The sequence below is a fragment of the Arabidopsis lyrata genome (assembly GCF_000004255.2).
Source record: "Arabidopsis lyrata subsp. lyrata unplaced genomic scaffold ARALYscaffold_1, whole genome shotgun sequence".
NCBI classification, from domain to species: Eukaryota; Viridiplantae; Streptophyta; class Magnoliopsida; order Brassicales; family Brassicaceae; genus Arabidopsis; species Arabidopsis lyrata.
This window is the reverse complement of record NW_003302555.1, coordinates 11,505,552-11,530,763: the sequence shown is the minus strand read 5'-3', so window position 1 is coordinate 11,530,763 and position 25,212 is coordinate 11,505,552. Positions and strand designations below refer to the sequence as shown.

Below are 25,212 nucleotides of genomic sequence, written 5' to 3'. Positions count from 1 at the left end.
AAAACAATCCATGAACCAGTGTCCACATACATATGTGTTATGTGTAGCATCTAATTGATTCTTTTTAAATACAACTATACTTGGTGAAATAAATAAGATGCATGAATCTTAAGGCATAAGACAAATAATTATCAACTTCGAGATGTACTTCTATTAAATATAACAATGGTTCTTAAATCGTAATCTAGATTCCGTGCATGTTCTTAATTATTTTGGTCAGTATTTTTTCCCCAAATCGTACACGAAAAAACAGTTTTTATACTTAGTTTAAGAAACGTACAAAATCTTTGAACGATCGACGTTGTTCTCCGCTTAAGCATCTCAACCACATAAATAGATTTTTCGTATCGCACCCACGTTTTAATTGGACATGTTGACATTTAATTATACTACTAGATAAATTTCCAGCACATGAAATGACAATTAAAGAAGTGCATTGTAGTTTTAGTTATAAAAATTATTGTATTATTATCCGGAATCCAAAATCTGTTAGTGTATTATAAAACATGTTAAAAAAAAGTTTTATATTTCAATCATCGATTTTTCGTATCGGAATTCGTTTTACCCGTAAAATAACTAAAGACGAAAATTTCTTTTCTAACGTAACTTAAATAACAAACACATATACATCTTTGTAAAAGAGTTGATGAAGATTTACAAAATTTAGATTGCTCGAAAACTAAGAAGATGTGTGTTTGGTAAATTTGAGAGGATGAAGATGATATCAGGGAATATATTTTTAGAGAAATATTTTTGTAGGGTTCCGTTTAATTTTTAAAATTTGGATTGCCTTCAAAATTTGAAAAATTAATTTATTGTTGATTTTATGATAGATTTAGTTTTGAGAATTAATTTTATAAATGTAGTTTGGATTTATGAACCTAGGAAAATTTGTACTTACAAAAGTTATAAAAATATATTCTAATATATTAATTTACATGAATTATACGCTTACATGTTTGAGTTGTTATATATAATATGTTAGTCTGGATTTAAAAATATAGACCTTAGATCAATTTAATATATATACATATACACAAATTCTTTATGTATAGATAAAGATATGATGTTTGTATTACTGATGTTTAATATTAATTAACGAAATAATTAGAATATCATGGCACCTTTGTAACTAATCTAGTAATATATAGACCATTAGTTTGCTCGATTTATGAAATAAAAAATGTCTGTTTGATTTTAAGTTTAAGCTTGGACGTAGCATGTCTTAAATTTTAATATTAGATAATACAGATTTGTTATTTGTTATGCATATATAGAAAAAATGTAACATTTGTTATGTGTTTGCTAATATAGAAATAATAAAGTTTGTCTAGTATACATTGTGTTTTTTTTTTTAATTTTTAATTAGAAATTCGTTTTTGATTAGTGGGATATATGGATATATGAGACTAATGGCAAATTCTGTAAATAGTCTAATAAATCTTGGGTAATTATATAAATAGAAGCCAAATCATTGTAAGAGCGACACATCAGCGTGACAATCTTGTTAATAACACATGATGGTAAGGTTTTTTTTTAAAAATGTTTCTCTATTAATATATAGGGGATTCCTTTTGATCGTATAAGATATTTTACTCCAATAATGTATACATATAAGTAAATGTATAAATATTAGTGTGGGATTATATACTCATAAGTCATAACAATTATATTTCAATTGAAAAATATGCAATAAAGTGCGCTATAACCAAGATTAGATTAAATAAGATTATTAGATTAAGGAGGAAAACACATATCATATTCCAGCAAGGTTGAAAAACAAACCCTAAATTAGATGTAAACAAAAACTATTTTGTCTAGTTGTCATATTTCTTGTCTTGTCCTAATTTACAACTTGCCAATTTAATAGAAAATATTGAACAAGGAGAAAAAAATTGAAAAAAAGAAAAAAAGAAAAAATTGTCACAAGACATTGATAATCGCCTGCTTCTTGGAACACCCTAACGAAAACAAATCAACTTCCCGAGATCTCTTGCCACCGCACTCTACTGCGACGTCGTTTGGTTTCTCGTTACTCACATTAAAAATGTTGACTCCGAATAGCCTAACCACAGTCTGTACCGGACTAGACCGGACTTTCCAGTCGATATACAATTGCCGGTCTGGTCCGGTTGATCTCTCGAAGCAAACCACATCACCGGCTCTGAGATTCTTCTCTTTAACGAACCGGCTCCAGCCCTTGGTCAACACGTAACTTTGACTGCTGTTCCAGTAACTGTAACGGAACCGCCACACTTTCCCTGTTCTGTCTTCCAAGTTAATCAAAACGCCTTTCGTCGGAGACGGACTCATCCCCATCGCCGTCGTCGTCGCCGGTAACGGAAAATGCTTCTCCGCGTGTTGTTTCGGTATCACTAAACGATTCAGCTTCCCGACGTCACTCGGCGTTACAGTCTTCTCGAACAAAACCTCACGCGCTCTCAAAACTGCGTCGTTTCCTTGCATCGCCGTCTCCGATCCACAGTGTCTTCCCTTACCGTTAACAAATTTCCGTTTGCTCTGCTCAAACTCATCGGCGTAAGTGTGTTTCCTCAACATATCAACGATCTCAGCTTTAGAATGAGCGTCAAGAAAAGCCGATTCGGCTTCGTTTCCATCAACTTGAGATTTGAAATTAGTGACGGCGTCACGGCCACGGAATCTCCTAGCGGCGATGTCGTAAGAAGTCGCGGCTTCTTCTTCTTCGTTGAAAGTACCGAGCCAAACTCGCTGATGCTTCTCGTAAATCTGAGCTCCCCATCTTCCGTTAGGTTGAGGCACAACACCTTTGTATTTCGACGACGGGAGCTTTCGTGACTCGGTCTCGACGCCGTTCTCTGAATCCAAAACGACGCTGCTTCCGCCGCTTCCCATTCTGTAGAGACGCATCGTGGCCGGAGGAGAAGAGAGTTTCTCCGTCGTCGTTGTCGGCTTCGGAGTAGAGATGGAGAGAGATTCTGACGTTGTACTACTGTCGTCTACACAGCTGTAATCCATTTTTGTTTGAGTTTCTGAGAGAGAGAAGAACAATTAAAGAAAGAAATAAAGAGAAATGGGTTAAGTTTTTGTTGCTTTATGAAGAGATGGGGTTGGAGTTTATATATACACAAGGAAGTGCATGTACGTTGATATTTGTTTTGTGGAAATTTTATAGGATAATGAGAGATAAATGTAAAATGTGGGTAATGTATTTATGAAAGAAAGGTGAAAATAAAAATTAAATTGATTGAATTATAAAAGAGAAAGGGGAAGGTGCAGAAGAGTAGGGTCAAGTCTTGCAAGAATGGCAAAATGTGTTTTGTAGAGGAAGTTTCGTCGGAAGAGTCCAAAAATATGGGTACTACTAGTGTTATTTTTTTTTTTAATTTTTTTTTATTACATTCGTACTAATTTTGGTACCTTTTAATTAGTCCTTTTTTTAAATATGGGTACTCTTGTTGATGTTGTTGCTATAATTAGTTCTTTATATGGTAATAAGCTAATAATATATTAACGTGTAATATGCGTCTATAACAAATGTATATGAAAAGTGAACATTAAAATATAAGAATTTTTCACTAAAAGACAAAGAATAATTACATACAAAACTAGCAATGAGATTGGTTAAGAATGGTAAATACGGCTAAGAAAAACCACATTTGACATTTCGTCCGATATTATAGATGTTTTTTTGGAGAAAAGAAGTTTCCAAAAATCGAATGGTCCATAGAAGAATAGTAGTAGAAAGAAATGTAATTGTATAGAGTTGACTCGTTGAGAGATAGAAAAATGAGTAATGGGCGATGTGTAATAGCATAAAGGAATAGAGGGCCAAGTGGGAAGGGGGTTCACATGAGATTGAGACCTCTTTATTTTTTTTTTGTGATTCTCTAATTAAATAGTGCATCCCCCCTTTGAGGCTTTTCTTGAAACTATATTCGTCCTTCCATATTTGGAACATGACGTGTCTCTTTACATATTTTGCTTTAGTTGGAGAGTCTTGATCATTAGGTTCTCATATGTTTCCTATAAGTCCTTACCTAGTTTGGTTTTTATCCACTAAGAACTTCTTTGTACGTAGAATCATAGTACTTATTGTTGCCTTTCCTAAGCATTGTCTTCCTATACCACACTCAACTATGATATGTTTCCTATCCTAACGTGAGTTTTTCGAATCATATATAGGAAAAATTATTATTTTGAGAGGTGTGAAATTGAGACATGTAATAATATTTATAAGACATTGACTAATATATTATTGCTAATTAGGTTTGAATTACAAACCCATAAATATAACGTTTAGTATAAGATATAACTAAACTCATGAAGATACGCCTTCGTTTGTGATTATCCTCGTTCAAATCATTAATCAAATCAATTACACATTATTAATACAACGACCGAATACGCCAGCAAAGCCAAGACGACTCATGATCACTAATTTCGGGTTTACAAAGATAAGCAACATATATCTTTGATCCTTCTATAGTGACTAGTTCCTTTTTATATATGCATGAATCTTTGTTTAATAAAGGATCACATATTTTGATAAAGAGAAATACATCAACGACGTCCTAATAATATATTGGGATGTATTGTTTAGTTTTAGAAGCAGCATCAAACGGTTAGATTTAGTTCTTCGTGGCTTCGTTATTTCATCATAAAAACTTAAACCTTCTATGATCCATCAAACATATATATAACATTTATTAAATTATACTATTTGATATTATATACACATATAACAGAGTACTGCATGCAGATTTAGTCGACTATTTTAAAATGTGGTGAGACTTAGTTGATGTTCCCACTTGCATGAGAACTATGCTTTATTGGTTGAACTAAACAAACCAGATTCGTCCTAAACCATCAAACTTTCCTCTGTTTCTCTTTTGTTTCATTATATAGTTTTTTTCTTCTATTTATACATATATTTATTATTATACCCATACAATTTAATAAACATATATCCACGTCATCAGAGATCAAATTAACACAGTTGGCCTAGTTTGAATGCAAAACTTAAAACGTCAACTTTTTGTTGTTTTGATCAGTTTTCATAAGCAATAACTATAAGTAATGAGTTCAAATACAATTATTGCTCAATTATATGAATTGGAATTAAATATATAAGATAGCAAGAATGGGGACAATAAGATCAACAGGATAATACATTGTACATATGTGAAGGGGAGATGAATCATGAACCCATCGTATTGCCCAAAGCCATATTCTTGTACGGAGCAGAGTACCTAATTTTTCCACTTTTCTTGGTCCTACCTTTATCAAATGTTTATCCATTTTGTTTGAAACAAAAGTAATACTTATCCCCTATTTAAAAGATGGGCATATATATTTGTTGAATAATAACCCTATCATTTCTTCAAAAAATAGTATAAGTCTTCTGTTGAAGATAATGATCTCAAGGACTTAAAGCTTAAAACCGAGCTAGTCTGTGACCCATTTGATTAGTGGGTCACAGACTCATCAGAGCTCCATAGTTATTCTCAATTGAAAATTTAAATTCAGATTTTGAAATATGAAATAGTCCATGTGTGACATTAACAGATTAGTTTATTTCAGTGATTTCATATTATCGTGGATTTTTTTTTTATCAAACAACAAAAGTTGATATGAGTTTGGTGTGCATATTTTAATTTCGAACTTTTTTAAGGATATCTTAAATCTAGTAATACCGGACACAAGTTTAAATTTAAGCAAATTTCTGTATCACGTCTCATTACCATGATGCATGCAATTGGTTATCATCCACATCATTGACCTTGTTATATCGAAACTTTATAATAGTAGGCTCTTTGTTTTTTGTCTGATTTTTCCTTATTTTATCTAAAAAATTAAACAGTAATTTGAGTTTGCCTAACAATACAATACAATACAATACAATGTTGGTCCGTCTCAATTATTATCAAAAGTAATATAACTTTTGGTGGAAAACAAATCGGAAGATAGATAAAGTCATGTGTTTAATACATGTAATTAACATGCAAGATTGCCACATAACATAAATTAGTTGAAAGTGGGTTTGGTGTAACTGAAAACGGTGTCGTTTAAATGAAGAATTGGGCCATGCAATATTGCAAGTGGGAAGACAACGAGTGAAATTGTTTTCAAATACGAAAAGGTCAGCACCATCCTCCTCATTTCTTCTATCTGGACCCAAACTTCATCCTATTTTTAGTAATATTCCAATTCCATCTCAGCCGTTCATTTTAGATTCTTATCTTCCATTTTGGTATAATTAAGAGAATAATATATCCATATACCCACAGATATATCTGTCTATAATAACATCAAAGTATTTTTGTATTGGGGATAATCAGGTTGGCCTAACAAATTAACTCAAATCCAGTGGAGTAGTAATTTAATAACATGGCCTAACTTAGGCCATCTTACCAAAACTAATTAAGTAGTATTAAATCAATTAATTTTGTGGCTCCCCCCCACATTTTCTTAATTAGAAATAAAGGAAAACGTGATATTAACCAACTCACTGGAGACCTAATTTTTAAATATCATAATTGCAAACCTAATTGATGTGATTATATTATTTCTCGATCAAATCAGTTCCTTATATTATGAAACTATATAAATTTTGGCGGATTAATTTGTGGGGAAGTTTTACGAATATCACTAGGCAAATTATTAGTAATTAGTTGATCATTTTTGCAGATTTTAATGGTTTTAATCAAGACAATTGACCTCCTTTTTGTTTTTCCTCTTTAAAATTTTTTAACCATTTATATCAATTAAATAGATGAATTGTTGGCGACATGTCTTTTGCAACAGAAAAAATATTAGTTGCCCGAACTGTTTTTTCCATAAGATGATGCTTTTAGGCGCATACCGCATACTATAGCCATCTTTTGGCCAACTTTTATGATATGATTGACCAATATATATAATAATATGGTTTAGATAAAATCAGTTTTTCCTAAGGTCTCATGCTTAATATAATGAAAGTATATATGTTCATCTTACTAACATATATATTACTCCCTGTGTATTGTAATGCAAAATAGATATCATCGAACTAATTAACCATCTGAATTTGCATAATTAATGAGAAAATTTTACCATAGAATAACTAATTTATAGCCTAACGTTTAGCTATTTAAGTCGCTACAAAAAATAGTATTAATATTTTTGGGTACAGTAGTTAGTAATAAGAAGAAGATTATTACTATAAAAAAAGGCAGATATGACAAGCTGACCCTTAAAATGAATGAAAACACCCCGTCCTGAGATAGAATAGTATGTAATTAAACTAAATATATTACTAATATTAAAATTAGAATAGTGCTGAGCAATTAACAATTATTTATAAAAAAAAAAACACATGTGAGAATAAAAAAGGAGACTGCTTTTGTTGACCAGTACTAAAGGAACACTTATCGAGAGAATCGTAATTCATTGGTGCGTTCCACGACAGCTCCTGATCCGACCTGAATGCCACATAATTACTTAAACCCATTGGCTTTGTTTTCGCCTTTGGATTTTTTTTTGCCAACTCGCCATTGGTTTAAGATTTTTAGTGACACTCTTTGTTTTCGTTTTAGACTTGAATCGTATCGAAACCATTTTGAAATTACAGATAAAAAAATCAGGAAATTTTATTTGAAACATATATAGTATAACTGCATAACATGAACACATAATATAGCTGAATTAATAAACTGTAAGAACAACGTAGCATATATTTTCGTTATTCACATCATGGCATGCTTAAATAATAGAATGTCATAGTAAATTGACAGCTTCTTACTTATATGTACTGAAATAACTATGAATTATCTATTATTAGGGGAAACACCTTTTTTTTTTTTTTTTAGGAGAAGCATTTTAAGTAGGGCGGTGAGAGTGATATTGGATTTGGACATCTATTTCTTTATTATAACAATTATTTGAATAATTTTCAAGTAAATAACATGTTATTTTATTTCGATAAAACGTAATATACCTTGAAATCACACTATTTTATTCATATATTAACTAATACTATTTTACACTATCACATATAAATTTGTACGTTACTTAGTAAAATAACAACAAATATGTTTGAACGAAAAAATCATTTTGGTCAAACCATGCAAAAATAAGAGTTCTGTTTACTTTTAAGATCATTTAACAAATTCATCAATAGTATATATATATCCACTAGTATGATATTACTTCAAATCTATACATGACATAGTATATAATATCCGCCGTTATAGGTTTGAACAAGATATATTTTGTGGGAATGCGCTGCCTGCTGCCGACACGGTATACGCACAACCCAACATGTATGAAGTCAAATAAATTTATTTTAAACCAATTGGCTTGCTATTTCATAAGCGACAAATAGCCTTTTTATTTTTATTTTTTAGTTCTTTAAGCAACTATATAGTTTATCTCTTACGTATTCTTTCTTCTAATTATTTTAGTTTCTTCTGAAGTTCTGATCTAGTTTGTAAAGATAAGATTGCTTTTTTTTTTCTTGCTACTTGTTACTCCTAGTTGCTCACTTTAAACCCTACAGAGAGAGAGATGTGTTACAAAGATGTATATCTACACAATTACATGTAATGCATAAATATATATTTTTGTCATAACATTTAATATAATGCGTATATATATGTTTCAATTTATCTAAAAATTTGTCTTCGTGGATATATTATATATATGGGTGTGTATGTATATATCTATCACATATTATGGCATTTACTCCAAACAAAAAAAAGTCTTATCACATGATTTTGCGGGTACTGATCGATGATATCCCAAGCTTAGGGTTTTCGTTATGCAATATTACACGAACAAGTAAATATTTATTGACATGTAGATTGATTTCCTTATGTCGATTTCGTAATCCTTTTTGTGTACGTGGCAATGATCTGAACCATAATTTAATTACTAAACTTATGAGTCAATAGCGCTAAATGATGTACTCTATTAGATTAATCACGAGTGGCAAAGAGTTAAGTAACCCAAAAGACCCGGAGACAATTAGCTAACGTACATCGAGGTCAACGAAGTCAATAGAATTGCCAAATAAGTGAAGTCAATTTACATAATATCGCCAATTATATATCTCCCAAAATAAATTTAGATAAATTGCAAATCACGACTGTATATTACGGTGCTCTACTAATTAAAAAGAACTACACTTTCAGAATCTATAATTGTTTTCAATCTCAGATTTATTGCACATTTGCTAGAAAAAAAGAAATCAAAGCACTATATAGATTTATTATAACTTCCATTCGAAACGTGTTATTTTCGCTGTTTTCTTTGCTCATTGCATTATTAGGGATGAAAAACAAATTAAACTCATCTTAATACTTTGCCTTTACAAAGTCAACGAACAGGAACAGCTATATCTATTGACTTGAAAAAACGTTGTGCGGTAAACAAATAATATATTTTACAATGATAAGTACTTGATAATATAAATTACGTCAATTTTTCTTCTGAATTTAATTACGATTAGATTTATATCCAGCAGTGCACCGCGGCTTAGTTACCTCCATTTGAAAATCAACACGAGAATACTTTTTTGCAATGTACATTTAACGTAGAAAGTTCAAATCACGTGAAAGATATCAAATCGAAGACAATTATCAATTAGTTTATTGTAGTAATTATTAATACATGCGTCCTCATATCCGGTCATTATGACTTATAGAGAGACGAAATTTCAATATATATAGAAGTTTAAGTTATTCAAATAATATATAGCTTGGACGAATTGAATACACATTATATTTGAGCTTCTTTCTAAATTCGAACAACTAGCTAGTTGGAGCTCCGATATATCATAAATTGATAACATAATCCATGCATGAGTGATTAATGTTATTTTCAAGGAGTGTGAAGATAGTCATGGACGTGGTTTTACACTTAAATCTACTTATAAACTAAAACATAGGTGTGGAAGCCCCTTTGGCCCATTGGTTGACCAAGGGTTGATTAATGCTTCTACACTAAAAAGTCTGGGGTTCGAGTCCCAGGTATTGCGATTTATTAACAAATTTGCAGATTAATGGATGCAAGTGTGCAAGAGATCTCCAGCGATGTACAATTATAGCCGTTCGCCAGGATTCTACGCAGAGAAGGAAGTGTAGCGAGGTCATGGATCATTGAAGGTATTCATCAAGATTACGAAGAATGAAGTGTAGTCTGTCGTGAATCTAGTAAGGGTCGGAAGGAATTGTCAGTTGTAGAATCGTCTATGTAACAGTTCTCATAATTTGCAATTAATAATAAATCTAGACGACAAAAAAAAAAAAAACTAAAACATAGGTAAATATGCATATATGGAAATAAGATTATTAGGGGTAGGGTTAGTGTCCAAATAAGCATTATAGACGTAAATACTACTACACAACATAAGACCCTTAACACGCGGGACCTGCATGCAGTTAGGCAGCTTAGGCTCCAGGGTCAAATATTCAACAATTTTCCAATTGGCCACCCGTCAAATATTCCAATTTCAAGTGGAAACATAAAATCAAAAGAAAAGAAATTAATAGAAGAAGTGTGAATGGTACTTAATTAACAGAGGGAAATGTATTATTAGTTACAACTTACAATTCAAAGCTTTAAAAGAAGAAAAAACAAAAAAAAAACGTTACAAGTCAAACGAGAGAGACGGATACACGAGCCAAGACTGCAAACATAATGAAGCACAGAACTTAATACTAGTATTATCGTTAATTTTCAAACAACTTCGAGAAGGAGAAGATGATATCGAGATAAGTATGAAAAGTCTCGAGGTCGTAAGAGTTAACAAAAGTCAGAAGATCAACATTAATTAAAAACAACAAGTGAAATGAGAATAAAAATCCTCACGGGCTTCAGTTGACAAACTTTGCAGCTCATCTTTGTCAGGAGAGAATATTTAATTATTTTCCTTTTCCAAGTGTTCTATGAAATGTTTAGAGATTGTTTCTTTCTTGAATTTATAATTTTGTATTTTAATATAATGGTCAAAAGGTTCACAAAAAAAAAAAGGGATTATTGTTGATTTTGCCATTTTTTACCAAAATCTTTTGAAAATGCCATTTTTGCAAAAATTTTATGGATTTGCCATTTTCTAACACTTAAAAATGTACGTATTTCGGATTTTTTTTTGGTAAAAATACGTAGTTTATACAAAATACTAAACCCTAAGAACAACCACAACCGACTAAACCCAAACATAACGAATAAAACGCATGTTTCCGTAGCCTGAAAAAGGGTAAAATCCATAAACTATTCAAAAAAGGGCAAAATCCACAAATGCCATCCCAAAAAATGGCAAATCCGTAATTGATTCAAAATATATATATATATATATATATATATATATATATATATATAATGGTCAAAAGTTTAGTTTGGAATCAATTATGGATTTGCCTATTTTTTGGGATGACATTTGTGGATTTTACCATTTTTTGAATAATTTATGTATTTTGCCCCTTTTCAGGTTACAGAAATATGATTTAACATGCGTTTTATTCGTTATGTTTGGGTTTAGTCGGTTGTTGTTGTTTATAGGGTTTAATATTTTGTATAAACTACGTATTTTTACCAAAAAAAATCCGAAATACGTATATTTTTAAGTGTTAAAAAATGGCATATCCGTAAGATTTTAGTAAAAATGACAATTTCAAAAGATTTATATGAAAAATGGCAAAATCAACAATAATCCCGTTAGTTTGAGACCATTTGATACAGCTTAGCCAAAAGTTGCGGTTAAACCTCAAGTTTCTTCTGATTTTATTTTTTTTTGTTAAAAGAAGATTCTTCGTTCTATTAATTCATTCTTGATCACAATGTATTTTTTCTTTCAGTTTCAATGAAATATTTGGGTATATAACACAATAAAATCTTTAAAAGTGAAGTCGCAGACACAGTCCCGTGCTCTGTCAATTATGTTGGGAGGACGAACACAAAAAATTATTGTCTGTGCCGTTATGGGCTGATCGGTGGCCTATCTAGAAATAGATATCAGTGTTTTTTTACCATTTTTTATGCTCTTATATGGAAGAATCATCTGATGTTTCAGTTTCACTATTGTGGATATCAATACTCGATACTGTATTTACTATTTACCTTCATATATATATTGGGACTGATTTTGCTAAGGCCTACCATGTTATTAAGCACTTGTTTAGAAAAGAAGAGTATTGTTTAATTAGAAGAAACTAGAACTAAATTCCAACCCCATAAAAGGAAAAGAAAACTAGAACATAGACTTCTCATTATAGAGACAAGTTTGGTTAATCCTCCACATATGGTGATATCCATTAAACTCAAAAAAAAAAAAAAAAAAAACTATGTGCATGCTACATTGCAACAGAGATACAGGGGAGGGCGTAAGTAAGAATGTTTTATCAATTAATATTATCATATCATATATCTAATAGAGACCCAAAAAAAAAATGAATTACAATGAAGGAAGATTGAGTTCTTTACTTCTTTGGTGAATATTTGCACACTCTTTGATCCATTGCCCTTCTTTAATGTTTATTTGTTGTCTTCTTGAGGAGTAATGGTTCGTATACTAATTACACATAACAAACCTCTAATCCTCATTTCATCTCGTTGCTCTGTCCAAGTCAAATCTCTTCCTATTTTCTCTTTCTCAGCTATTGCGAATTCAGGGGAAGTGTGGGCATTCCTTTTGCGTGTTGGCTCTCCATTTCCAGTAGCATCAACGACTTTTGCCTCTGGTATCTGTTTCTCTTTGCTGCTAGCGCTGCACCACACATACAAAGAGAGATATCAAGATTCGAGAATTTTCTTAGATCTTCTTCAGCCAAGAGTAAGTTGCGGAATTTTACTCACATGTTAAATCGTGAGGAGGGGCAAAGTCATAATCATGTCTTCCTCTCCAGATGCAACACAAGTAAATGACCAAGAGAACCAGAATGAGAAACACCACACATGATATGGCTATGGCTATTTTACCCCCTTTGGATAAGTGGCCATTCTCCCATAATAGTGGACATGTCGGAAGAGATGGTACACCGCATAATCCTTTGTTTCCAGAAAGACTGTAAAAAGATGGAGATTATTGTAACTGAGTTTGAGATATTGGACCAAAGAACAAAGCCATTGATCATGAGAAGGAAGGTAATATTTTGTCACTGATAAAACAAAAGAGACTGTTATCATATGTGGACTTTCGACATCAACGTACTCGATAATTCCACCATGAACACCAACTGAATAGACCTCCTCTGGTACCTTTCCTTGTAATTCATTGCCATTCAGAAGCCTAACAACACATCATAGATAAATCAATCAGAGTTTGTGTTAACATCAATAAAGTTGGTTGTCATTAAAACCTTGTTAGGCATACTCTACTGGTTAATCATCTAATATATTAACATTTATCAACATTTCCTTGTCTCTTAAATAAAAAGTGGTTGATGACGAAGCAGCTTCTTACACGAGCTTTAAGCTTGACAAGGTTAGACTTTCAGGTATTGGTCCTGTGAGCTGATTGTTTGACAAGTCACTGCAATCCAAATAGGCAAACAATAAGCACAAATGTACAGAGCCAGAATTGTTTCTTAAGTTTCTCTAAACCATCCTTACACGCCAATATCATTTTTTATCTTCATCTTTATGGCATGCATTTATAAGAAATGATCTACAATTTGAAGAAGTAACAAGGTCGAAAGATTCCCATTTATGATAAAATTTGGCAACTGATCATGAACTGAAGTGTGTCAACTTACAGACTCACAAGGGATTTATGACCAAGACCCAAAGGTAGTTGACCAGTTAAGGTATTTGAACTCAAGTTCCTGCAAGAAAAACAAAAGAAAAGTTCATAAATGCCTTCGTGTCTCTCTAGCGAAATCACTATGCCGACACATGCATCCAGTTGCATTATAATGAGCTATGAAGTCTGAGATAATAAACAAAGTCAATGGTACTTACAGGCTATTCAAATTTGTTAGCAGACTTATTTGCTCACTGATAAATCCTTTCAAGCCTTGGCTTCCAAGGTCTCTGAAACAGGAAAAGAACTATATGAGAAAACTCCCTATATTAAGCATTACATGATAACACATTAATAGTAGGAAACCACAATGCATGCATAAGAAATAATAACTAAGTTTCCAAATCAAGTTCTTTGCTCTTTCTGAATATATTTTTCTAATCAACTTTACTAATTGTCAGCTTGGAGACACAATGTGCAAGAGAAAAGACAAGCAAGTTCTGGTTACTGTCTGCATTAGTGAGACTCACATTTGAAATATCACAAGAGCAGATCCTTCCGAGTTTGGCCGGCATGAGACTCCCTCCCAAGCGTCCCAGCTAGTAGGAGCACAAGGATCACCATTCCAACCCATTCTATCAGGAACACGTAGCGAATCCTTCAATGCTTTCATAGCAGTTACTGTAAAACAAACAGAGACTCAAACAAAATACGCCACAGACTAGCTTTTCTCAAAGCTATTCTCTGAATTCCAATCAAATACGCCACAGTAGTGAGTATCCTTAACTTGACATACCTTGTTCAGGCACTGTAGCCATATCAGCAGGAACAATGGCGTAATTCTCAAGCCCACTGATTATCGGTGGACCCGAAACAGAAGACAATTTCACTGTCACAATAGTACTACTCAGATTCTTCACAGTATAGTTTAAACTATAAGCTGCAAATCCTCCAACCTCATGGAATACATCAACTCTGCTGACATTGTTATCATTCACCATCAAATCAAACACTCTTTGACCAGCCTTCTTCACCGTAGAATCAATCTCAGAAAAATGAAACCAAAGCAAGTAATCAAGCTTCGCATCAACCTCAAGCTCATATACCAACGAACCACCACCAGAAACTGTAACCGCCGTTTGATAAAGCTTCATCGGGAAATAATTCGGCGCCTGATCCACTCCTTTGATTTTCTCCAACGTCGACAACGACCTAGCCACCGATCTCGAGTCTTCCGATCGAAAATCTTCATCGGATTGCCACGACCGCCCGAAATTATCGGTGTGGTTAGTGAACCCAGGTCCCCACTGATCTGAACCACAAGAGAGCCTCCCATAGTTAACCAACAAAACATTCTGACCAGTCCCATCGGCGTCGTACGACGAAGGATCAACTTGTAAGACTTCCAACGAACCAATAATGGGAGGATCAGTCGCGATGCTATAAAAGCACAAATCGAGCTCACCGTCACCGATAAACGCAAAGAGATCAGAATAAGAGCCATCGCGAAGGAGAGTCTCCGGCCAAGGAGATCTCCAAGAGAAAACAAGAGTGCCTTCGACGGAGACATCGAAAGACGGGGAATGAGATTTACCGTCGTAGTTATCATAAACGGTGAAAGTTCTGAGATAGTAACGACCAGGAGGGAGAGGAACAACGTAGCAATTCTTCTTTCCGAAGGAAAGAGGGAAGTATCTGATGGTTTTCTCGGCGATTAGATGGAATCGAAGAGGCTCGGAGACAACGGCGGTGCTTCCGCCAGAGTAAAATTGATCAGGAAGCCATGTACGGTTGAATACGTCTGTAGAAGTTTCGGGACTTCCACAGTCAATGAAGAAAGAAGTATCTGCAAAAAGAAAAAAACAGAGGAATTCAGTTTCAGTTCATAGTCAGATCTAGACGGAGAGGAGAGAGAGAGGAAGGAGACGTACTGAATGGAGAGGAGAGAGAGAGGTGGAGGAGGAGGAAGAAGGAAGACAGAGAGAGGAAGAAGGAAGGAGATAGGGGCATTTTGGGAATTAGTTGAATTTAGGAATTGAGAGAGTTGCAGAGTAATGTAATGGACTAATGGGCACTCACTACTGTGATTGAGAAGAAGGAAGAAACCAATTTTGTTTGTAAAGAAAAAAAAAAAAAAAAAAGAGAGAGGCGAGATTAGCGGGTGGAGGACTGAGATGAGTCATTTAAGGACATTTACACACTTCTGGCTGACTTTTAATTTCACTTTTATTATCCCTATATTTTATTTTATGGGCCGCTTTTTACTATTTTTTGCTTTTTAATATTCTGTTTTTGACTAATAATGCAAATTATGCAATGGCATAATACAAGAAAAATAAAATCAGTGTTACCTTTCAAATCGATTGAGAAAGGTACACACAGGATACGAGTAGATAGATAGTGTTACAATTGTAGTAAATGAGAGGGTGTGTCTCGCGAGAAGAGGCAATTAAAAAAAAAAAAAACAAAAGAGTTACTACGTCGTCAGTGAAAGAAGTAAATAGTCATCGTGACGTGGCCACCATGCACTACTGGACAAATATTCTCATTCACTAGTCACTACCTAAAAATTCACCATAAATCTAACTAAACCCCAACCAAAACATTAACTTTATTTTCAGTACACACTTGCTACATCTGAAAATTCAGTTCTAGTAGTTGGCAACAAAGTCAAACCGATCTAGACTCCTAGTTTAGTTAAAAACCAAAATAAACTCAGCCGGATTTGTGATCATGGTGCCCACTTTGTTATTAAATGGGGTTTGGATTAAATGTATATTGGTCAACCCAATGATAAATTGCTACTAGTTTTGATTTATAATGAACAATGGAATGAAGAACAAAAGAGCAACGTGGTTAGTGGTTAGTTACAGAGTGACTGTGTGTAATCCAGCCAACGCGACCGGAGTAAAATGTTAAATATTAAAAGCTCTGAGAATCCGTGACTCCCATCTACTTGTCGTTTTCCTTCACAGACACTACAATAAGAATAGACAAAACCCCGGTCTAACTCACCAACTCCCCGGTTTTCTCTGATGACAATAGATAGACTGTTTCAATGGGCTTTAAAGCCCAGCCCATTACTTTGATACATACGTTTCCAGAGTTCGACGAGCCCGTCGTGTTCTTCGGATATGATTTTTGATCTTTCCCTTCTCGCCGTAGAATATTACTGTGGCAACGAATTTGATAGATCTAATCTTAACATATTTGATAGATCTCTGATATATACGAATCTTATAATATCTATACTAATACAGAACACTGAGCACTAGAGCCACGATTGTTTCCAAACGTTTTGTGTGATTACTACAGTACTGTAACATTTAAAAGCAAACACAAAATGTTGTATTTACGTTTAAAATGGCCTAGGTGGGGATTCGGTGTTAGTTGAGCAAGTAACGAGAGTTCAGTCAAAAAGTTTCGTAGTGAAATTCTGGATATAATCCTTACATCCATATTTTTGGACTCATAAAACCCATCAAAAGGATCATATTTACATACGGACATTGCAAGTTAGCTCAGAAATACGTTCCAAAAGTAGTTATTCTAAATCCCAAAACAAAAGAAAACAAAAAAAAAACAGTTTGAATCAAGCCCTTGAGGCGCAAAGGAAACTACCATATTACAGCAGCGCAGTACCGTTTTGCCAACCAAAAAGTATCAATGAGTTCCAAGGTCTTGAGCTCGTGGTAGTTTTGTTTAGTCAATCAGTCTTTCCAGTTCCCCACGCGAGAAAGCTGTCCTGTGATCCAAATTCCTAAACAGGGACATAACAAAACCCATTTGGCTTTTGTACCTTATAGCATTCAAACAAGTTTAAGAGAAGAAAGGGATCTAAATTTACCAGCTGGCTCAGACGAAACTCAGGTGGAGTATCAAGCTCTATGTTGGAGGGATCAAGAACGATTTTCTGACATTCCTCCAGATCACGTTTGAAGTCTTCTGTTCCTAGATCTGCGTAATCCGCAAAACATGGTTGTTTATTCTTTAAGCTTCCACTGTTTGGGTTTTCTTCCCTGTCCTGTGATCCCACTTGCAAGAAATCATCGCAAAGAGACAAGGCTTCCACAAGCTGTTGCGAGTTCAAGATAAACTGAGATTCATTGTCAAACCAAGTCGGCTCTTCCTCAGCTTGGTTTTCATCGTCTCTATCCTTCTCTTGCTCCTCTTTATCATCTATCATTTCTTTTGCTCCGTTTTCAAGTCCGGTCTCGGGCTCGGGCTCAAGCTCAGGCTCAGGCTCATATTCAGAACTTAGTCTTTCATGATTAGCTTGAATACTCTGAACCTCATCTTCCATATACATTACCTCAGATGTCTTAGGTACCGGAAACAAAGGAAAAAGTGTCAGTTAGTGCAATATCTCCTTTATTCACTTCATCAAGAGCTTATACTTGATTAATGAGTGAATCTCCACCCTTGACCCAAATCTCAAACCTAAACCATAGAATAATCCTGAACACACAACTCTCCCTGCCTAAACTTCCATTTCATTAGTTAACTCTGTAGCTAACCAACTCAACAATAGTTACTGAACAGTCACCACAGCTATAATCCAGTACAAACCACCTACGGTAATCACACTGCTCTTGCACTAGGCTACCAGTACCACAAGGACTTATCAATAGAAAGCAAATACAAAGATTTTTACCTCGGCAAGAGAAACCTCATGGGCAGTTACATAGTCATGGGGAGTAACATAGTCACTGGCAATGTGAGAATCAGAGCAAATTCGCACAGCATGTCGAGGCTCAGGTGTGGCTAATTTTGGAGTGACAGGATCCGCTTTTGGAGTCATTGCAGCAAAGATATCCTCAGAGACATCCTGGTCAACTTTATCACCTTGCTTGACTACTAGCTGCTGTGGCTGCTGGTAGAATATCTTAGAAACAACATAATCACCTTCCTTCTCGTCTTCTTCAATTCCCAAGTGATATTGGTGCATCACCCAGTTCGTTTTCACAGCTTTTCCGCCATAGAGAACCATAATTTTCTTGCAACCTCTTTGAACACCATCCAACACAACCGGTTTCGTTCTTCCTGTCTTATGCCAGCGCACATCGCCAAAATCATCGTCGTGAATCTTTCTACGCTTTCGAGTTCCTGTGCTATAAGCTTTGATTGCTTTATGGAAGAAGTGGGACACCGTTCCATCGTTCTTAACACCTAAAATGTTTCAATGTAAGAGAGATACAATAAATTTCGGAACTTCTTTGATTACTGAAAACAGAAAGAAGAAACCTGTATTGCCTAACCTGGCAAATTCTTAGGATGAGTGTAACAGATTCCATCATCTTGATTGACGGTTGGGATGAACTCATCAATGAAAGGGTGGGAACTTAACCCTGACAAACCAGATTTGGCTAGCAAATGCCATATGATCTCTGGATCAGATGGATCAAATTTCACACCTCGAGGCAATCCCGGCCAATCATCAACAACCTGAAAATGTAAAAAAAAACTTGTGTTTACAACAACATAGAAATATAATATCAGAGACTAGACATCAAATGAAACGAAAGAGCAGACATACATCACTGTTGTCAATGACGTGTTGACAGTTGGGACAATGTCTTGTAGGATTGCTCTTCCACACCACTTGGCGCGGGTCGGAACTAGCCGATGCACACATAATCTTTGTTGCAATCCGGTTGCTATCGATCAGCCATGATCGTCTGCATACAGCAAGAAAACCATCCATTAGTCAAGACACTAGTTCCATATATATTCTACACAAAGCAGAACTATCAGAAAGATGATTTCAAACTCATAGATCTAAAGTTCAGAATCAGTTTCCAGTGACATTCCCAAATACAGGTTAAGAAAACGTGGTCACATAGAAACAAAACTAAAAAGCCAGTTTCTTGAAAGACCAAACATGTTGTCTGCAGAATACTTGTGTCTGTTGTCCTCACGAAACAAATAGGAACTGAAAGATGGAATCTGTTCCACCATACAAAACCAAGGATATCTATCTACTTGGATAAATTGCAAACAACTAAGTTTGATACATGTAAATGCTATAAGAAAGCGAATGATTCACGAAATTGAAGCTCTTTTCTGGGAGAAAAAAGCATCATAGGAATGGAAACTTGAAAAACCCCAACCTAGCAGTGAAAGACCCAAATGCAGATTTTCAAATTAACCCCCTTTCGCGCTTAACTCAATTTTGATATACAATCAAACGCAGAGAAAAAAAAGATTCAAACTTTAGTTTCTCTTTCGAAATTGCAATCGGCAGGAATCGTACTTAGGGTTTAGAGTCTCAACTAAAAACTCCATGACATAGTCAAAATCCAGAACATTTGGAAGAAAAGAGGTGCTTACCCAGCCATTAGAGCTCGATGAAGTAAAGATTAGAGCAAAGGAGAAGTAGAATCCGAGAAAAAAAAAACCCTAGACAAGTCTCTCTTTCTCTCTCGGCGCTAACAAAAAGTAAAATTGACAGTATTTCAAAGTAAGGATATTCTCAAAACTCGAGTCCAAATACTGTTTGCTTAGGTACGAAATAAAGTTTTATCTTTTAATTTTTTTATTTATTTTGGGGGAGAGAAAAGAAAAGGGAAAGATTTTGGGAGACAATAAAAACTCGTCCCGAAATAACTGGGAAGTGGAGAAGAAGAAGAGAGAGGCGCCAGTTTATGTTTTTTTTTCGAAGTGTGAGGTTTTTTATTGGGTGTGACTCGGTTTTTCGCATACATACGACGACTTTTCATTGACTTCCATCGTAGCACTCTTTTCGTGTAGATCAACGGTTGTGATGATAACTTCGATGGGTCTAATTATTTAATTAAGTATACTTTTATATTTAATAATACAGAGATTAGGATGGCTGGATGCTATTATGCGACAATATTTGGTGCACTTTCTAGAGACTGAATTAAATTAGTATTTATCAGAAAGAAAAAAAAAAGAAGCAAAAAAAAAAAAAACACTAGTGTTTACCATCATCATCATTATCTCCTCATGTGCTTTTCACATACTTTTGCCATTGAATATTGATCCCAAAATCTCTTATGACATTCATGCTTTAAAGACAAGAAAACATGGTTTTCCCGACTACATAAGTAGTCGCCAAAATTTACGACTACATAGCGACTATTCGGCGACTATTTTACGACTACAAATATTTAGTCGTCTATTAGTCGCTTTTTTACGACCAAAGACAGTAGTCGGTAATTTAGTCGTAATTTAGCGACTATTTTATGACTACATTGCATACAAAAACTAATAGACGCAAAATAGTCGTTAATTTGGTGACTAATAAACACGTGTTAACCGTTTTGGTGTTGGTATACCGGTTTTATGCGACTACAAAGCGTAGTCGCCATTTGGTAGCTTTGTAGTCGCTATTTAGTCGCCATAAATATCTATACAATCAAAATTCACCCATTTCTCTAAACCTAAAACACAAAACTCTAAATCTCTAAACTCAAAAAACTATCTACTTAGTATAATATATCCAAAAACTGAGGTCTAATACTTAAAAAAAATTATAGTTTTCAAAATCTTATTTGTTTTAATCAAAATTTAACCCCAAATTTTAAACCTAAATCCCAAACCCTATACTTCAAACCCTAAACCTTAAATTTTTAACTCTTGTAATGTATATATATATAAAAATTAAATCGTAAACCATTCAACCAAAATATAACCATTATTGTATAATAATAAAAAAATATGTAAAACTATTTATTATTTACATATAAATTAATCTTTCCAAAAACTATTTAGTTATAAATATATGATGTTAATTAATAGTTTTGAAATTTCTTTAAACAGAATTTGAACCCTAAAATAAACTCTAAACCTTAAATCTTTAAACTTTTAATCATATAAATTAAATCATAAACCACAAAATCAAAATAAAACCATTTTAAACTATATACAAATATTTTGTTTAAATTTATTCACTTTTTAAATTATAAATCACAATATACCTCTAAACGAATAATGTAACCGACAAAAAAAAAACGGATGATGTAACTATTATATATATAATGTTTTGAATTTATAAATCTGAAAATTGCGAATTTGTTTTAAAGTGTTTGATTTAATTTTTTAAAAGTCCCATAATATGTTTATATTCAAAACTGAAATTAAACACTTAAAAATATCAAAATTTTCAGATTTAAAAATATAAATGATTTTAAATCTAAATCATATCTAATACTTTACAAATCTTAAACCCCTACATCTAAATTATAACATAAAAACTATAGTACAATAACAAAATTTATCAAAAAAAAAAAGAGAAAAGCCTCTCATTGGTTGATCCTAAATGACAAGGATTCCCTTTGGTTTATCATCAACCGTTGATAGAGTCAATCCAATGGACATAATCCTCTAATTATTTTCCTTTCTTTTTTCCTCCTCTCCTCATCTTGTCTTTCCTTTCCACGCAAATCACTTCTTTTTTCTTTTCTGTTTTTCTTCTCTTCTCTCGTTGTCTCCTTCTTCTTTTCGTCAAGTTGAAGAAAAATTGCAAAGCCCAGAAGATTAATCGATGAGTTCTAGAAGGTATGTTTCATGAATTCATCAGATCGCTAGATTTCCCAACACATCGTTATTCAAATATGGAGATAGATCTGGGGAAGTTTGATAATTAAATAGGTTTCATCGCAGATCTGTGTCAATGACGAGGCCGAACATCGACGGACGCACATGACTGCCACGGCGACACCACTACTTAGCCGAGAGACGCCGTTAAAGTACTAAGGAGACAGAAAAATAAATCCGGCGACGGAAGAGTTCTAAGGAGACGGTGGCGGAGCAAAAGGCTTGTACCGCGGGTGGAGTGCCGGTTCTAACCCTCCACCGGTTAGGTTGCAGCCGGCAACTGGACTCGTCGGCAAACGAAATCCGGCTGAAGACACGGGCGGCGGCTGAAGACTGAAGCGGCGGCTAAAGACTGTTATGTGTGATTAGGGTTTTTTTTTGTGTTTTTAGCATCCGGTTCAACCGGGGTTTTGTAATTGATTCAATTTGGTAACTCTTAACCATTCCCGGTTTGGGTTCTTTATTAATACAAATATATTTATTAATTAAAAAAAAATCTTTTCACGAAATCTATAAATATATATATATATATGAATAAAAAAAATTTATTTTTATTTTGTTTGATTTGTATAAATAAGATCACAGTCGTAAAATAGTCGTCAAATAGTCATTAAATTTGGCGACTACTTTTACGACTACGAATATTAGTCGTAAAATAGTCGTTAATTAGCGACTATTTTTACGACTATTTATTTTAGCGACTCTCGATTTACGACTACATGAATTAGTCGCTATTTAGTCGTAACCCACCATTTAGCGACTATTTAGTGACTTTTAGTGTAGTCGCTAAAATCTAGTTTTCTTGTAGTGAATTTAGTAGACAAACCAAAAAATCTGTCAAACTATTCTTGTGGCAAATCCATTAATTGTGGCACTAACAAGTAACAACGATGACCAAACCAAAGCCCAAGCCCCAAGCAGCCAAACTACAAAGTACAAGGTAAATATTCCAATGTCTAATATAATGAGATCTTGATGAAAAAGTAAAAAGAAACTTCGATGATTTTCTTCATCTGGACAGTCATGGGAAAATTAAAGATTTAGCAAAAAAATTAATTTTTGATCAACTGCTAAAACATTTCTCTAATACAAAATATCTTTATTTGATGTGCAGAGCAGAATTATCATCATTTCTCTTCTACCTCAGCTAAAAAGAAAAAGAAAAAAGAAGACATATCTAGTAGCTAGGAGCCCGAAGGAAACATTACCGGGTGGCAAACTCATCAAACTTTTGTTTCTTTGGCTCAGGTTCATCATCCTACTCGTTAGCAAAATCTTTCTCGAGAGAAGCATGCCAATTAACCATTGACATCACCCCTCCCTCCCGCCATTCAAGCGGCTGGAAAACATCCCACTGAAGAAGACGGAAAAAACCATCCTGAATGGCTGCTGCATAAGCGTCACTCTTCCTCATCTTTTCTCCCAAATCTTTTGGGGGCGTAAATACTTTGGAATACTCGAGAAGAAACCGAAAGAAACAGTCGAAGTTGCTATCAGTTTCATTCGTGAACTCGAAGCCAGGTATTTTTCTCAATTTCAGCCAAAAACGGTTACCATACCAAGCCGCAAACTGCGCTGTGAGCTTCATAGTATTAAACTCCTTGATCTTCATCCCTTTAGGAAGACAGATTGCCATGAGACCAGGCAGACGAATGAACTGATCCTGAGGCTTAACAAGAACTTTCTCATCAGTAGCAGCAGCATCATATCCCTGATTAGCTCCATTTTGTTGATTCCTAGAACGGCATTCGGTAAGCATCTTCCGGAAAAACGCGTGATGGCGATGTGAGCTCTTCAAAAATCCGAAAGATCCTGGTTTGTTTATAAAGGAGTCCATCATCTCCCTTTCATCCTCCAACCCCTTTCTAGAAATTAGATGTGCCACCGTCTTGATAAGATATCTTCTGGAAGAAGTTGCAGGTGACTCAATGAATTCGGTATTTGTGTCATCTTGGTATTCAGTGAGCTTTTGCTTGTAGTATCCGTGTAAAGGATCTTCTGAGCTCTTCAAAAAGTTGAAGTTGATTCTTTCATCATGGGGTTTAATGTTCATGATACTCTTCTCATACTCCGACCCGTGTCTCGAAACGAAACGTGCCGCCATCTCCACGAGATTTCTCATTCTCATATCTGGAGGTGTTAGGTTTTGCACATCCTTCCTAGACATTTTGTTTTCTACAAACAAAAACACAGAAAAAAAACCAAATCAGATTCTTCGTTTAAAAAAGAAAATCAATATTTACTGGTTCCGCAACAAACTATCAAAATCTACCAGAAAAAAAAAAATTGATTACGGCACAGATAAACTCATGAGTATTTTCCATTCTGGGGAAAAAAAACAAGAAATCGGTTGGATATAATTTAGGGTTTTGGAGATAAATTCATGAATATTTTCCATGGGAAAAACAAGAAATCGATCGATCCAACGACAATTTAGGGGTTTGGAGATAAATTCATGAATAATTTCCATGGAAAAAAACAAGACATTGATAGATCCAACGACAGTTTAGGGTTTTGGAGATAAATTCATGAATAATTTCCATGGAAAAAACAAGAAATCGATCGACCCGACGAATATTTAGGGTTCTGGAGATAAATTCATGAAATAAACAAGAAATGGTAGATCCGTACCTCAGTCGGGAAGAATCAGCCCTGCCGTGACGTCGTGAAGAAGCAATATGATCCCTCCTAAGATAATAACGCTACCTAAAACTCGTCGTTACTCGTTAGTGTTCAGATTTTCCAATGGGCCTGTCTTATTTGGGCCTCTGATTTTGGTCCATGATACTGGACGCGTGAACAACCATCAATTCTCGTTTTCTCTTTTTTCATACGAAATACATTAACCATTCCATTCTGATTATGTCATTTTTTTTAAGTCTACGACGATATCGGTGGTGCCACAAAAATTAACGGATAAATTGAATCCGTCAACAGAAATATTTGTTTTT

At 34.3% G+C, this 25,212-nt stretch overlaps 4 protein-coding genes and 1 long non-coding RNA gene across 6 annotated transcripts; 1 reads left to right on the top strand and 4 right to left on the bottom strand.

Annotated features, from left to right (window-relative positions):
• Window positions 1-1,714: 1,714 nt before the first annotated feature.
• On the bottom strand, window positions 1,715-3,338 carry LOC9326745 (AP2/ERF and B3 domain-containing transcription repressor TEM1). The gene has a single exon (XM_002890637.2). The coding sequence runs from the start codon at window positions 2,995-2,997 to the stop codon at window positions 1,924-1,926; it is 1,074 nt and encodes a 357-aa protein (XP_002890683.1). The 5' UTR covers window positions 2,998-3,338; the 3' UTR covers window positions 1,715-1,923.
• An 8,866-nt stretch (window positions 3,339-12,204) lies between these two features.
• LOC110224987 (putative leucine-rich repeat receptor-like serine/threonine-protein kinase At2g14440) lies at window positions 12,205-15,913 on the bottom strand. The gene is made up of 9 exons (XM_021013324.1): window positions 15,631-15,913; window positions 14,496-15,545; window positions 14,230-14,380; window positions 13,918-13,989; window positions 13,713-13,781; window positions 13,421-13,489; window positions 13,169-13,246; window positions 12,814-13,022; window positions 12,205-12,724 (listed from the first exon to the last, which is right to left on the bottom strand). Exons 1-9 carry the CDS (start codon window positions 15,707-15,709, stop codon window positions 12,615-12,617), a joined length of 1,887 nt encoding a protein of 628 aa, XP_020868983.1. The 5' UTR covers window positions 15,710-15,913; the 3' UTR covers window positions 12,205-12,614.
• Window positions 15,914-17,107: 1,194 nt separating this feature from the next.
• LOC9326744 (SUPPRESSOR OF GAMMA RESPONSE 1) lies at window positions 17,108-20,684 on the bottom strand. The gene is made up of 6 exons (XM_002890636.2): window positions 20,030-20,684; window positions 19,236-19,377; window positions 18,958-19,144; window positions 18,354-18,868; window positions 17,547-18,020; window positions 17,108-17,459 (listed from the first exon to the last, which is right to left on the bottom strand). Exons 1-6 carry the CDS (start codon window positions 20,035-20,037, stop codon window positions 17,406-17,408), a joined length of 1,380 nt encoding a protein of 459 aa, XP_002890682.1. The 5' UTR covers window positions 20,038-20,684; the 3' UTR covers window positions 17,108-17,405.
• Window positions 20,685-21,979: 1,295 nt separating this feature from the next.
• On the top strand, window positions 21,980-22,757 carry LOC110225398. The gene is made up of 2 exons (XR_002329746.1): window positions 21,980-22,222; window positions 22,328-22,757. It is a non-coding gene; the product is annotated as an uncharacterized LOC110225398 (long non-coding RNA).
• Window positions 22,758-23,287: 530 nt separating this feature from the next.
• LOC9326743 (probable splicing factor 3A subunit 1) lies at window positions 23,288-25,015 on the bottom strand. Of its 2 annotated transcripts, XM_021015047.1 has the most exons (3): window positions 24,893-25,015; window positions 23,740-24,436; window positions 23,288-23,644 (listed from the first exon to the last, which is right to left on the bottom strand). In XM_021015047.1, the coding sequence occupies exons 2-3, from the start codon at window positions 24,426-24,428 to the stop codon at window positions 23,593-23,595; spliced, it is 741 nt and encodes a 246-aa protein (XP_020870706.1). In that variant the 5' UTR covers window positions 24,429-24,436; window positions 24,893-25,015; the 3' UTR covers window positions 23,288-23,592. The 2 variants fall into 2 exon arrangements, with proteins under 2 accessions (XP_020870706.1, XP_002890681.1); XM_002890635.2 differs by having other exon boundaries at window positions 23,288-24,436.
• Between the last annotated feature and the right edge of the window lie 197 nt (window positions 25,016-25,212).